Here is a 16,526-nt window from a genome sequence, read left to right as displayed (position 1 = left end):
AGTGAAAAGAAAGAGGGTTTTTCCCATTTGATTCCATAAATCTCTTTAAATCTGTGCACAAGCCCTTTTCTGAGGGTCCCAAGTTAAGAACCCTTGGTTTAGGTAAAGTCCTATGTGTTGGTCTCTTCTCAAGTTTCCAGAAGGAACAGAATATGACAAAGAATTATAAAATAATGTGATTGGGCCAAAAATTCAGAGACATAAATCAGAACACATCCTGAATACCTCCTTATTCTTTTGGATGCATCCATTTAATTAGTCAAGGGATTCTAAAAAAATTCTAAGTGTATTTAAACACTCTCAAAGCTATAGTATCATAAATTCTCTACTTTTATGTCCATCCTTTACACATTCATATTTTTACTGTTAGAACCAACTAGTATTGCACAATGCAATAACTGGTTGGTCCTGATTATTGGTTGCTATATAAGGGTGAAAATCAACTGTTAAGGGACCCACCTAAGAAACTTCAATGAGCTGACAAGAATGATTTTTTTTGTGTGCTCCATTAGAATAAGGCAACGTTTTCTGAAGGGATGTATTTATCAAATTCATAGAAGAATGGAGAGAACTTACTTCACTTTTTGTTTTGGATATGAACTTATGAATTACCAAGTAATTTTATTCATATTCCTATGAATGAAAAAGTATTAGTGTGATCTTTAGAACTGAAAGTCAAAGATTTATCTAAGATAAACCATAGTATGATACTATTTTATTTTCAGAATACCCTTCCTAAAGAAAACTTTATTTACAAAATAGAAGAAGTAATGATTAATTATTTCTGCTATAACTTTTGTAACTTTGGGTGGGCACAATAGTTAGAGCTCAGTGCTGAGAAAAATGATCATGTTTTTAATTTGCCATTGATTCACCTGCCCTGGATTTGTATAAGATCATAGGCTTCTTCATGTCTGTAAACCCAATAAGTCATTGTCATTGTTCAAATGTGTATATATTTTTGAATATTTAAATAAAGGAGGAAATTGTTTAAGAACATATGGTTAGATAAACACAAATATATCCCCAGTATTGACAAATCAATTTAATACACACACCCTAATAATAATAATATATAACATATGCAGTATCTTAATACAAAATAAATGCTTATAAATATGTATTAATTAGATTAGAGGCCTATCATTAATATTATTCTAAGAGAAAAAAGGAGTTTTCATTAGAAAACAATTCACAAGGATAAAAGCAAGATGGTGGATTAGAATCATCAGTCCAGTTGAATTCTCTCAGTATTCTTTAATTAACAACTTTAAAATGTCAACTCAAATAAAATTTTGAAGTGGCACAGATAGGAAAAGGTCAAGTTCAATAATTTTTTTCAGAATATTAGAAGGTCCCTAGGAAAGTTGTATAACACTTAGGTTGGAAGCCTAATGGAAGCTCCTACATGAAGTAACAGTAGTAGTGGCCCCATAGCAACAGCAGCCCTTGCAAGCTATTCTGACAACTGATCAGAATGAGATTATAGGGGACCACTGCTGGCAACAGGGTGCAACTGGCATTGATTAGCAACTCTATTGCCCATATGCAGTTCTGGGTTACAATTCTAGGATGGAAAAGTACACTTGTGGTCAGTCACAAGGGACAAAGTTTCTTGTCATAATTTCAGGGCCAAGAGAAATGCTAGTAACTAGCTTATGGCTGCAGAAGAAAAGGATACTTAGTCAAAGTTCCCTGGCCAGAGGGAAGGCTAGCCCTTATGGATAAAGGACAGAGCACAGAGCAGGAAAGCAGTAACTACAATCTTCCCTGGATCATATCACCTTGGAAGCACTAAAAATGTGCAAACCCCTAGAATTAGGTGTGAAAAGAGTAGCATAGAAAAAAACTTGAAACTTATGATGGAGTCTCCCCACCCCCAGGTAAGCACAGCCAACTTTAACATAAAGTTCAAAGTCCAGAAATGGGCTTGAAAAAAGTAAGCAAACAATAAAAGAACTTGACCTTAAAAAATTACTTCACAAGCAAGGAATACCAAAATGCAAACTTAGAAGAAGACAATAAAATTAAAAGGAGTATAACCAAAGTCTCAAAGAGGATAAACAAAATTGGATATAAGACCACAAAAGATCTAGAAGAGATAAAGAAATAATTGGTAGAGGGGAAAATAGAGCAAATGACAGGGATGCAAGGAAATTATGAAACTATAATTTGTAGCTTGCTAAAAGAGGCACCAAAATTCAATGAAGAAAATAACTTCTTAAAAAGCAGAATGTATATATATATATATATATATATATATATATATATATATATATATATATATATATATATATAAAACATGGTGGCAGTGTAGACGTAGGACCCTGCCTGTCCTCATCACCTACCAATATAGACTACCTCAAAAAGCCAAAAAAAAAAAAAACAACAAATTCATATGAAAGAAGGACTCCACAGTGGGGTGAAGCATTGAAGGTACATGGAATTTGGGCATTTCCACACAATAAGTGGGTGTAATAACTTCCACCAAAACATGAGTTGATCAACCCTCCTCCCCAACACAGGGCCAGTGAGCTAGAGTTAGAGCCAGTGTGCTAGAATCAGTGAACAACAAGGGGCACTTCTAGAGCTAGTGAGGGGCACCTTTAGATCCTTGACAGCTGACTAAGACCACCAAAGACCTACCCCTGAGAGCAGCTAGACCTGAGACCCCAGCAGGCTGAAAGGCACAGACCTTGGGCTTGTGTGGAGATTAGTGCAAAGAACAACAAACAGTAGAAACTGCAGAGACTTTAGAGGTGGCCTCAGGCAAAAACTGCACTCCTTAGCTCCATACACTAGAAAGTATATTTCACAAAATTGTTAAAGAAAATTGTGCTGATATGTTAGATCCAAAATGTCTAGAAAATTAAAATAATCCTCTGAATACCTCCTGAAAAAGATTACAAAATGAAAATTTTCAGGAATAGTATAAATTCTAGAACTCCAAAGTCAAGAAGAAAATATAAACAGCCAGAAGTAGCATTTCAAATACCATGGGGCTGCAGTCAGGAGTTCATAAAATTTAATAGCTTCCATATTAAAGGAGCAGAATCTTTGAATATGATGTTTCAGGTGTCAAAAAAGTAGGATTATAACCAAGAATTCCCTACCTAGCAAATAATACTTCAGGGGAAAGTTCATTTAATGAAAAAGACCTTTCAAGAATTCCTGATGAAAATACTAGAGTCAACAGAAAAGTCAAAAGAAGCATATTAGCTAAAAATGAAAGAGAAATCATAAGTGATTCAGGTTAAACTGCTTGCATTCTTATATGGGAAGGTGATTCCTGTAACACTGAAGAACCTTATCATTATTAGGGTAACTAAAAGGTGTTTATATTTATATATAGACAGAAGGCATGAGTGTGAGTTGAATATGTTGGGATGATTAAAGCAAAAACAGAAAGAATGATTGAGTAAGAGTGAGGGACAGGTAGAATTGAGAACTTTTCTCACATAAAAGAGGCACATCAGAAAGAGCCTTTACAGTGGAAGGGAAAATTGGAAGGGAAAATGAAGGCAGAATAGGCTTGAATGCTTGAATTTCACTCTCACAGAGAGAGAAATACACATGCATGAGCTAACACACATATATACACACACAGTTGTGCATAGAAATTTATCTGACCCATTAGGGAAGTAGGAGAAGGGGGTAAACAAAAGGTGTGAGAGGGCAATAAAAGGGGATAATGGATTAAAGGACTCTGGGTGTAGAAGCATAATTTACTTTTGAGGAAGGGCAAGATAAAAAAAAAGAGAATTATGGTATAGAGGGAAATAGTTTGTAATCAAAACAGTGGATGTGAATGAGATGAGCTCACCCAAATAACAGAAGTGGATAAAAGAAGTAATTAAAAAGCAGAGTCTAATAACATGTTGTTTACCAGAGGCACACTTGATATAGAAAGACAAACATGAAGTTAAAATAAAGGGCTGAAATAGAATTCAATATTTTTCAGCTATGGTAAAACTGCAGATCATGATCTAAGACAAAGCAAGATAAAAAAATAAACATAATCAAAATAGATACTCAGGGAAACTATATTTTGCTAAAAGGTACCATAAAATAATCACAAAATGTTTACAGTAAGTTTCACTCATAAAAGTCTCATTTGTCAAATATATAGAGAGTTGAGTCAAATTTTTAAGTAAGATCAAGGAAGGCATTCAGAGAAGTTATAGTTCTGAAGATGAACCTGAAAGAATGATATAGGCTCATATTATTTCTTTTTATCTGTCCCCCCATCCTGTAATTTTATTGGATCATTGCAGGGGACAGTAACTTAATTTATAAAGCTTCATCTGGTCAATGTCCCACAACAAAAGATTTCCATTAAATTTTGAATCTAATGAAGCCCACAAGTCATTTATTTAGGATCTTTTATATATGCAAGGCACAGAACTGTGTACTACACACACACATACACACACACACACACAACCTAGGAGAGCTGATACATTATTAAAGCAATGATGTGGTAGGAAGACATAAATGGATGTAATGAATATCAAAGGAGTAGAGATTACTTAGTGATGGAAGAAGAATAAAGATGCTCATTTCCATGTGTTTAAGATTGAAGGCTAAGAAGGAAAGATCTGAGAAGGGAAGTTTATTATTGATCAAATGAGATTTCCAGATGATGTAAAGGAAAGGTAAGGAAGAGAAATATACTTTGAGACGTTGTACTAAATTATATTTTATGCTATAAAGTTATTTCCTGGATGTAAAAATATCACTTTTGAAGTTTAAAAATGAATATTATTTTTAAAATTAATTGAGAAAATTTCTTTATCATTTTTTTCCCTTTAGGTCCAATAAGCAGCATTTTGGTGAATAAATATGGCAGCCGGCCAGTAATGATAGCAGGAGGTATACTCTGTTCTTTGGGAATGATTTCTGCTTCTTTTTGTAATAGTGTAATACAACTTTACCTCTGTGTGGGATTTGTTGGAGGTGAGTCTATTTTTCAAATTTTTCTGTTCAGATAGATCCCTTGGCTTATTTGTTATTTCTGTTGTCCTAAAATATTGTACTTATCCTTGGGAATTTTTTGTTATTAATAATTTTAATTAGACTAGCTTTATTTTTATTGTGGAAGCTATCTTGGTATGGTCCTATATAGAACTCTGGTAAGAATCCATGATTTCGTGTGCCCAGGGAACTACACCAGGAGGATGATCACAAGCCTGTGACTTAGAATATGTCAATCAATCAGTCAGTCAACCAAGCACAAAAGATCGATTAAGTGCCTTCTATGTTTCAAGCACTATGCTAGGGTACAAGAGATATAGAGGCAAGACTGAGATAGTCCCTGCCTTCAGGGAACTTAAATTCTTTCAAAGGAGATGGAACCTACATGAAGAAGTATATATAAAATACTGTACGTCCAAAATTAGCAAGAGGTAATTTTCATAGAAGGCACTAGCAGCTGGATGCATCAGGAAAATCTTGATGTAAGAAGTGATATTTCTGCTGAGTTTTGAAGGAAAATATTCAGAGATATAGAGGGTAGGATATGGAATTAGAAAGAAACTGTTTAAATCCTACCTCTGATACTTAAGTAGCTTTGTGTGTGTATACTATATAATGTGTGTAACATATATATGTATATATGTACGTATGTATGTATATATAGAGAGAGAGATGGAGGGAGGAAGGAAGGGAGAGAGAGAGAGGGAGGGAGAGGGAAACAGAGAAACAGAGAAAGAGACAGAGAAAGAGGGAGAAGGGGAGGGAGAGCAGAGAGAGAGAGAGAGGAGAGAGAGTGAACACACTTTTAATATATGCCCCCAACTGATGTTTTGAAGAATAAGGTACTGTGTTGGCCACTAGAGTGCCAGGTCTAGGGTCAGGAAGACCAGAGTTCAAATCCAGCTTTGGACTTGGTGGCTGTGGGACTTTGGATGAGTTATTTAATCTTGCCTCAGTTTCTTCATCTGCAAAATGAGCAAGAGAAGATGACAAATCACCCCAGTATTTTTGCAAGAACATTCCAAATAAGATCAAGAAGAATTGGATATAACTGCAAAGTCCTTAAGTAAACTATGTACTATTAGTGCCTCCACTTCCTTTCTTCTCACTGCCTTTACACTCTCTGAAATATGGTTTCCAACTTTATGATTCAAATAAAACTATTCTTTCCATAATCAGCAATGATATTTTAATTGGCAGATGTAATGGTCTTTTCTCAATTGACCTCCCTCCTGGCCTCTTTGCAACTTTTGACACAGTTGATAACTTTTTTCCCCAATTTTCTCTTTTCTTTTGGTTTTGGTGACGCAGTTCTCTCTTGATTCTCCTAAATATCTTATTGTCCATTCTAAATCTCTTTTCCTGGACCTTCATCCTCCTTTTTCCCATTGCCTGTGAAGATCACTTAGGTTTCTGTCTTAGGACTTCTCTTTCTCCCCTCTATTACTTCAACTGGTGATCTCATCAGATCACATTGATTCAATCATCTATATTCAGACTAGTCAGATTTATTTTCCAGCCCTAACCTCTCTCTTGACACCAAGTATCCAATTTCTAACTGCTTACATGAAATCTTGATGTGGATATCTTATAGACCTCTCAAATTCAATATGCCCAAAACTGAACTCATTACCTTTTCTCCAAAATCTTCCTCTATTCCTAACTTCTCTATTATTATCCAGGACACCACCATATGCCCAGTGCCCTCAGGCTTACTAAGTGGATGTCTTCCTTGACCCTTCACTCTACATCTATATCTATATCTAATTTGTTGTAAATGCCTGACAACTTTTTCTTCATGATATCTCTCACTATGACCCCTTTGCTTATTGATTAAGCTAATTTGAATGTGTTTCTAATTATGAGATGAGGAGGGAGTATAGTACAAATATGGGGGAAAGGTTGTATATAAAGAGATGACAAATTGAATATCATGTTGAAGTACAGCAAAAAGTCGTTTGCCTGAACCCTAAAATATGTGAAAGGGCAAAATTAAAGACTCAAAATGAAGATTAGAACCATGTTCTTATGAAGAACAGATGAGCCTTTATCCTAAATCCTAGGTAGTCATTTACATGATAAAATAGTCTAGGTCACCCAGCTCTTGTCAGAGGTGAGATGTCTTCTTTACTCCAAATGCCAAACCTTGTCTTCTAAAAGATGTTCCATTTAAAAGTGGAAGACATAGTGCAAAAGTCACTCATTAAAGTGAAAAAAAAATCTATCAAACTGGTTGCTAATAAGTAATCAATAAAACAATATATATACAAAAATTTTAAACTAAAATTGTTTATTCCTCAGTCAAATGGGTTGGAACATTGATTTTGGCTTTACCATAATCCAAGAGGTTTCTATTTTCTTTCTTTGATTTTTTCCTCCATTCACATTCATGCCACTTGGAATTTCTAACACTAATTTCTAATTTATTATATGAAAGAATAAAATTTCTCATTTCTAATATGAAAAAATATATATCCAAGGAATATATTATTTGGGTACACTTACTTAACTTTAACATGAGAATTGTTGCTGACTCAATTCTGAATATCACAAATAAATCCTCTGCTTTGGAACTGTTCTACAAACATTCTAGCTGCAAGACAGTGGCATGCTATTTTATTACAGGAATGATTCTAATTTGTTGAAAGCACTAGGACAGTATATTTGCAGTTACTAACCTAAATTAAAATGGCATTTTTCAATTAATTGTTCTTTCTTTGCTCATCATGCCTTTGTTGCCTCAGATTAACCTAAACTTGTAAATTTTGATAGCTCTAGTTTATTTGTTTCTTCAATACAGTTAAAAAAAGAAACCCCACCTGTAATAAAGAGTAAACATTAATTAAATTACAGGATTGAATTAGATTATTTTTAAGATCATAGAACAGAAGACAAACATAGTTTTTTGTTTTTTTTTTTCCCCCATCTACCTAGGATATTCAGAGTTTCCTAACACTTTGCAGCTCTAAATTGTTAGAATTGATTGCCTTCTCCCAAGCATAGCCTCTAGGTATTTGATTTGGAGAATGGAACTACAAGGGAATCAAGAAAAGCAGTATATTCAAATCTTTTACCCTCAATTTTTCAGCTTCACCAGTCCATTCTCTGCCCTGTGTCTTCAGACAGACCTTCTGCCTCACTTTTTTTCTGAAGTGGTAGATGACTTAAATGGTTTTTCTAAGCCCTATGCCTCATCTGGTCATCATGTAAAGTCCCACCAGTCTTGGTCCTAAATCTCATCAGTAACTGCAAATGGCAAACCACTTCTGTGATCCTGGGCAAGCCACTTAACTTTGTTTCCCTGAATTTCCTCATCTATAAAATGAGCTGGAGAAGGAAATGGCAGACCACTCCAGTATCTTGGCCAAGAAAACCCCAAATGAGGCATAGTGTCAGAGAGGACAGAATTAATTCAGCAACAACAACTCCAGTCACATAGTCTCTTATTGGCAGCTAGTTAGAACAGTGAAGAGATTTCAAGACTTATAGTCAAAATACTTGAGTTAAAATTATACCCCATACTAGCTTTGACATCCTAAGGGAGACATTTAGCCGCTCCCTACCTAATTTTCCTAATCTGTAAAATAAGCAGCAGCAGCAGCATCATAATACACCTTTCAGTTCCTCCCTGGAATCATGAGGACAAAATGAGATATTTGTAAAACACTTTATAAACCTTGAGGCTCTATATAAATACTATTTATTGGTGGTATTTTTATCCCATTATTATGCTTCAATTACTTTGAATTTTGATCTCTTTCTAAAATGAGAAACATAGGATACATGGATACATAGGACAAAGGGCACACTTTTTAAATACTAAATTACCAGGGATAGAACTAGAAAAGTATGTAAAAATCTTTTCTGGTGGTGTACTGAATGCCAGAAACGTAAAGTATTATTTTAAAATGTAAATGTCAATTTTCAAAAATGTAAATTCTCATTTATGGATCAAAGATTCAAACTGACCACCTTCATCTTGCAAAACCACTACTGTTTCTACTGTACCCTCACTTGATTAATTGAAAATTAATTTTACTTTAGAGTAAAAATAAAATTACTATTATTTAGAGAGTTAAGAAGGTATCAAAGACAAATTCCTTTATTGATTTATTGATGTGGGGCTCCTGGGTGGAAAAATTACCTATACTATTATTTTTCGATATTATCATCATTTTGCTGATTTTTTTCTCATTCATTTTTTTTTTCAATTTAAGTTGAGAGGAGCAAAGGGTAGAAATGCAAGGAGAAGGGAAATCTATGTAATGCAATGAACAAAATATACAAATAGAAATCAAATTTTAAAAATATATAGTTAACCTACTGTGAATATTCCTTTCTCTTGACAGAGGCATATAAGGGAGTGTGTAGCCCCAGTATTCTACAAGTCATTACAGTTGCAGATTGTTAGAACTAAGAAGGGATTTTAGAGACTAGAGGAAACAGATACAGAAAAATTGAATAACGATACCAGTATATTTGGTGTCTCCTATAAACAAAATATTTACATAAGTGGGATTTCTATTAGTTTCTATACAAAGCAGGTATTGTGCTTTCCAGAGACTCCAATTAATCATGCCCTTTGGGAACTAATAAATGAGAATAAGTCTAGACCTTTATTGACATGGCTCTAACTTTAAAGAGATCACTGTCTAAGGTGAAAAAGTAATATTGAGAAAATTAGCTGTTTCAAAATAAAACAAAATACTCCACAATCTTTTAAGGAAACATAGCAAATAAAATTCCTAAAGATGTCCATAAAAGCTTCTTGATTTATGAATGTTTTCTAGGCATGTGCCTCACAACATGATGTTGAGTAGACTCTTGGGACTGCAGGATTCTTCTTGCTCCCAGCTCACATCCTGTCTTTGTACTTCCTAATGAGCCCACATGTATAAGGATTTAAAAAGTAGCATTTTAACTGATTTATTTTTAATGCCCCCAGACACTTCACATGTGTAAATTTTGTTGGCTTATAATTTTCATAATCACAAGGTCAACATGTTTAAATGGAAGTGGGAGAAAAACCAACAGTTTTGAGTTGCTATTTTCTTTGATTTAAGGGAAAAATGCCTCACAACTGACCTCTCTACAGCAGAAGGCTATATATATATATATATATACATATATATATATATATATATAAAAGAGTCTATATATAGGCTCTTATCCTTAGCTCTCTGTTTACCAAATATCATTCTATTAATGTTCCATGATAAATGCTCCTTCCAAAAATTAAATACAACATACACATGTTGAAGTTCTCTTCATACTCTGATTATTTGGCTCTGTCCAAGTCAAAAAAGGGTTCTTTAAAGCATCAGATAAGTATATATACTTTTATATATACATATATACTTTTAATTTGAGGGGGAGGTGGGGAAATCATAGCACAAAAATTGATTATATATTTGGTGTATATTGATCAGAATACAAAGTTGCTTTACACAGCTAGACAAAATAATTCAAAATTATTTTGAAGGAACAAAAATTAAAAAGCCAAATTAATTTTTTAAAGTGTGAAGGAAAGGGAAATAGTTCTTCTAGACCTTCAAAAATATTATGAACAAGTTATTTTAAAAGCCATTTTGTACTGTACAAAAAATAGAAAAGTAGAACTAGAGAACAGAAGGGGCAAGAAAGAATCTTAAAAAGTTGAATTCAATAACTCAGTTGTTTAAAAAAAACCCTAAAAATAGAAATTACTTGTAAATCATTACCACAATATTAAGGTAGGGCCCACGACAACTATGTTTATTTCTCTCTAGACTTCACTCCTGTCTTTTTGGACTTCTTTCTCTATCATATCCCAGCAGCTCTCTCATCCTGGAAGATCCATCCCCTACTGCCTCTGACTGGATAGTTCTTTCAAGAAACTTCATCCCAAGAAAATAGTCAAATCAGCCATGTTCATTCCTTCATTCTCTAGGCTCCATTCTCAAGACTTCTTTCTCCATACTCATGTTGGGTATCTACCACCCTCAGCCTCTCAGCTTTTCAGCTTCTTTCCTTGCCTTCTCCCATCAGAATATAAACTCTTTGTGGGGAAGGTTCATTTTTCTTTTCATTTCTTCTAACTCTCACTCTGGCGAATTGTAACTCTTTCTAGTTGGGACCTTCCTTCAAATGACAAAGTGAGAGATCTCTGAAGAGTGAGCCCTCACAGAAGCCCTCAGGTTCCCTCCCACAGCCTGGAGAATGGGACATTTGCTCATATATCTCAGCTAGAAAATATGTATCATCCTCAGAGCCTCTCTGGCATTTTTTTTTTGGCTTTTGCTTGAGGTCTTTTTTTCCTTGAACATTGGGGAGTGATTCTGAACTGGGCATGCTTGTTCAAATAAAATGTATTATGAGTATGAAATTTGCCTCATTTAGGGGTGACTGGTATTAAGATGAATTTTCCACTTTGGAGGGGATGGTCAATAACAGGAGGAGGCTATTCTGCCTGACCAGGATCCATTAAGAGTTGACTGAGTTACTCCATGTGGCCATTCATTGCCTTATAAATATGGTGAACCATTTGGTGTAGTAACATCCTGGTTTAAAGCATAGGGAGCAGCTACTGAAATAGTCCTGTGATGGCAGTGTTCAGTTCTTGGTTCAGGGGGGCAAAGGAAATATCTGAGTCTTGGAATAGATGGACAGAGGTTGGTCTGGCATGGGGGGGGGGGTAATCAGCCTTCAGCATTGGAGTATGCTGGCATGATGGAGCAGTGGGAGCACTTGATATACCTTGGTCCTTGCATACCATGGCTCTGGTATAATGGGCAGTGGTATGGGTCCCAGCAGAAATGGAGTGCTCAGAAACATGGGTCCAAGTGACAGTGAGTGGTGTGGTAAACAGAAACTTTGACCCCAATGTCAGCAATGCAAACTCAATTGCCAGAGCAGTGGGCAATTACACGTGCTTGAGCAAAATGTTCTTTGCCCTGGTTAGCAGCAAAGATTACTTGACCTCTGATGAGGATTGGAGTCTGTGCTGGATGTTTTATAATCTGTGTTGTTGCCTTGGTTTCTGTAGTGTTATTTCTACTCCTTGGCACTGCTTTGCATCAGGAGACCTATTATGAACTACAAAGATTTGAAATCGTTCACCACATGGACCATATCATTATGATCCAAAATTCTTTCAATCTCAAGGGACTGGTGAAGCATGAGATTTCTGATATCATTCTCCTGTCTATTGTTACTTATTCCAAAGACTATAACACTACTTTTAAGGGGGGAAATATCTTTTTCTTCTCTGTTAATTTTCCAAATTCATTTAAATTTACCTTCTCCTTCAGGACCATCTACAACAAGCTTCTTGAGTCATTTAAAAGATCAAAATTTCTCTGTAAGGACCTTAGTTTCTTGCTGCTAAGGAGAGGGCAAGTAGTTAGTAGTAGTAGTACTTGTGTGTGTGTGTGCATATATCTATACTCACAAAAATGTGTATGTAATTAGATGGATGGAAGATAGATGGATGGAGAGAGAGAGAGAGAGAGAGAGAGAGAGAGAGAGAGAGAGAGAGAGAGAGAGAGAGAGAGAGAGAGAGAGAGAGAGATGCATGGATAGATAGATATAGATATTGAAGTCATCCTTAAGACTGAATTGACCCAAAAATCTAAGGCATAAAACATTAAGGTAAATGCCTGGTAACCTAAATTTAATAGCCAGCACCCAAGGAGTTATTAATATCTTCCATAGACCCTTGGTCAGAAGATCAAGAGACCAGCATATTAACCAAAAGGCAGGAAAGCTGTATATAACTTAATCAATTCTAATCCTTGCTACATATCCTTTTATTGCTAAGTAAACTGTCTTTGAAATATTAGATTATTTATGAGTGTCTCATTTTGTATTAATCCTATACCCCAAACACCACACTGGTCTGAACTCAATTACAAAACTAGTTTCTTTCTATATTTTTTTTGTGGGGGAGAAAAGTATTAGGGAGTGATATATGGGTTTAGAAGACTACATATGCTCTCAATATATGTAAATGCATACACATATACAAATATCTGTATTGATATTCTTTTATGCAATTATTGTTGCTTTTAAAGGAAAGACTGGTTCAAAAAGTGTTCTTCAAACATTATAATCATTTATTATTCTTTTTAGAGAACCGTTGAACATCTTCCTCTTTTCTTTCTTTCTTTCTTTCTTTCTTTCTTTCTTTCTTTCTTTCTTGGGAGTTTGAGGAAAGGAATACATTGGGAGACGTGATATAAACATTTTTAAATGCAAAAAATTTTAATTTTTAAATGTTTAATTTTTAATATTCCTTTAAATAGTTTGAATTTCCTTATGCTTAAATGATTTTACATGACACATTTACCTATTGGTTATCCCTCATATGTAAATTATATAAGCATTTGTCAATGACTCCCTGATGATGATTCTGGAACTGAGACACCTGAATAATCAGCCCACATATTTTCTGTTCTCTAAAAAAGAACCATAATATGATCATGGCATTTTGTAAAACACTTTTATTATCCAAGGTCTTTTAAAATCAACAACAATTTCATAAAGGAATACCTATCCCTATACCATATACTTTAAGTTTAAGGACCCTTTAGTAATAATGATGCCTCATAACAGCACAAAGATGGTAACGTCCCCCAGCTCTTTGAAGGCTATGCCAATAGGCATGTAATAATATGGTCTAGTGAGATCTACTAAGTTGGAAAGTTTCCAAATATGGGAAAGGTGACAGATTCTGGATCTTTTATCTGAGAACCAGATACAACCCATTTAGAGAAGCTCACTTCCAGAAGACAAGCCATCAAAAGATTGTTTTCATTGAAAAAAGTCATGCACATGTCTGAAATGTGGAGAAACTATGATCTGCACAAGTTTAATATCTATACTAACAGAGATATTTTGCAGTATTGAAGTGTTGAGTATCATTTTCTCTGTCTCAATTCACTCTAGGTAATGCCATTCAAACATCAATACGAGTTTGTGTTTTTATACTTCTGCCTTTATATGAAATGGTAAACTATAAGATGTGTAAATAATATTAAACTGTCCCATTGTGTGCCTCATGATAAAAAAAAACACTTTTTTTATTCCATTCCATTTAACGATGAGCATCATAAGTAATTATATGTAGGACTCAATTATATCCAACTTAATATTCCTCAAAGTTACCCATTTTATGAAGTGATTTTCCTTTAATTTTATTTTGTTTCCTTCTAGGTTTGGGCTTAGCTTTCAACCTACAACCTGCCTTAACCATGATTGGCAAGTACTTTTACCATAAAAGGCCCATTGCTAATGGATTGGCCATGGCTGGAAGCCCTGTGTTCTTAAGTACACTTGCACCTTTCAATCAGTTTCTATTCAATCATTTTGGCTGGAAAGGGAGCTTCTTGGTATTGGGAGGACTCCTTTTGAACTGTTGTGTGGCTGGGTCACTTATGAGACCTATTGGACCTAAACAAGCTCCCATTAAAAAAGATGTTGAGAAAGAAATGGGAGAGTCAATTCTGCAGCAAAATAAGAAGAAAAAGAAATCATCGTGTCAGTCCATCAATAAATATTTAGACCTGTCTCTTTTCAAACACAGAGGGTTCCTGATTTACCTTTCAGGAAATGTCATTATGTTTGTTGGGTTTTTTGCACCAATTGTGTTTCTGGCACCATATGCAAAGCACAAGGGAATTGATGAATATTCTGCAGCCTTTTTGCTGTCCATCCTCGCCTTTGTAGATATGTTTGCTCGGCCTTCCATGGGTCTATTGGCAAACTCCAAGTTTATTCGGCCACGTATCCAATATTTCTTTAGTTTTGCAATATTGTATAATGGCATCTGTCATCTCTTGTGCCCTCTGGCAGAAGACTACACTGGCCTGGTGGTATATGCTGTCTTTTTTGGCTTTTCTTTTGGCATGGTGAGCAGTGTCCTCTTTGAAACTCTCATGGACCTCGTTGGTGCAGCGAGGTTCTCTAGTGCTGTGGGTCTTGTCACCATTGTGGAATGCTGCCCTGTTCTCATTGGTCCTCCATTAGCAGGTAAGTTCATTTTTGTGAAACCAAAGAATTGCAGATTGAGAAGAGTGACTTCTTAGACATCCCTTCAACCTCCTCATTGTACAGATGCAGAAAATAACATTCAGATAAATGAGATAAATTAGTCAAGAGCCCACTGAGTTAAGAGCAAGCCTGAGACAAGAATCATTCTTTCTTACCACTGGTTTAATACTCTATTACAGCACATTCCATCTGTATGTTCTTCTAAAGAAGGGAACCTTGACATTTATGTCCATTACTATAAGCCTTGCAGAAAAGTTCAAAAAAACACTTTTGGTCTAAAAATGATCTTACCATTCCCTAAATAGTTTCATTAACCTTTCCCTCACCTTCTACTGATTAATAAATACTGGTAGCCTGGAGACATCTACTATGATTAGTGAGTGCTATATTTTCAATTTTGTTAAAATTTTCATAAACTCTGATCAGTTTTCATCCTGGCATATTTCTTTTAGGGCCTACGCCTATAAAACTCTTCTTGATTGTATGGCTGCTTGACTATCCTGCATCACTACTAATTACTTTTTTGCTCTTTTATATTTTATTTCAAAACTTCATGTCTACCTTGTATAATAGGTTTTAAAATATGTATATTGGGAAGGCAAACTCTTTTTTACATCATCTTCATTTTTGTACAGTTGAAGTTTTCTATTCATTTTTATTAAAATGTGCTTGAATTGAATTAATTTAAATTGAATGTATTATTAAAACCCACTAGTTTCATTTGAAATTGAAATAAATATATTAGAATTTAAAAATTTTACATGTTTCATGCCATTAAAATGTATACATGGATATATGTATAATTTCAATAGGATTGAGTAAAATTTATTTAGTTTTCCTTTTCTGAATTAATTTTAAATCAAATTAACATTTTAATTTTGAAACTTTCCTTTGAATTATACAATGTGTTTAATGAAGTCATTCTCAAAAGGTACATTTACATGTAGGTTTAAATTGTTCTGTTTTCAAGGTATATTTGATATGTGATACCTGAAAAAAATTTTTTTTAATGTTTTCTCTAAAATATATTTGATATTCTAAAGGCAAATAGTTACATAAACCTGTCCAAAAGAGAATGTTTACAAAAGACAAATCTTTGTGTTTAGTCCTAAAATATGAATTACTGGTTTTAAAAAATCCATGTTTCAATTTCTTTGAGCACATTATATTTATTTATATATGAAGTTGTATATTGTTATGTAATAATCAGATTCAGACATTTATAAAAATATTTTATTTTTTCATACTAATCTATCTTCATCTCTTTGAACCATTATCTGATGTTGGAGAAGGAAATGTTTCTATTCTCTCTATTATGTCTGTCTTTTTTATGGCCATGAACCAAATGGGTTAATCCAAATTCTTACATGCTTTTGCATTTTTAAGTCCTCTGTTCAAATGGCATCAAACAACAAATTATTATATGTAAGAATCCAAGAACATGAAAAAGCTAAGTTATCCAAACTTCAATTCCTTTATTCCAATATCCCCTGCAGTAGAAATTCCAATTTCTTTATGTAACA

At 34.4% G+C, this 16,526-nt stretch overlaps 1 protein-coding gene across 11 annotated transcripts in view; it reads left to right on the top strand.

Annotated features, from left to right (window-relative positions):
* Nucleotides 1-16,526, top strand: part of SLC16A7 (solute carrier family 16 member 7) — a 269,238-nt gene that overhangs the window by 239,073 nt on the left and 13,639 nt on the right. For all 11 annotated transcript variants that reach the window (XM_056797694.1, XM_056797697.1, XM_056797695.1 and 8 more), the window contains 2 exons: nucleotides 4,813-4,956; nucleotides 14,167-14,982. In XM_056797694.1, coding sequence (XP_056653672.1) covers nucleotides 4,813-4,956; nucleotides 14,167-14,982 — 960 coding nt within the window. The remainder of the gene's footprint in view (nucleotides 1-4,812; nucleotides 4,957-14,166; nucleotides 14,983-16,526) is intronic.

Source organism: Monodelphis domestica, chromosome 5, assembly GCF_027887165.1.
Source record: "Monodelphis domestica isolate mMonDom1 chromosome 5, mMonDom1.pri, whole genome shotgun sequence".
NCBI classification, from domain to species: domain Eukaryota; kingdom Metazoa; phylum Chordata; class Mammalia; order Didelphimorphia; family Didelphidae; genus Monodelphis; species Monodelphis domestica.
This window is presented reverse-complemented; position numbering and strand designations above follow the sequence as displayed.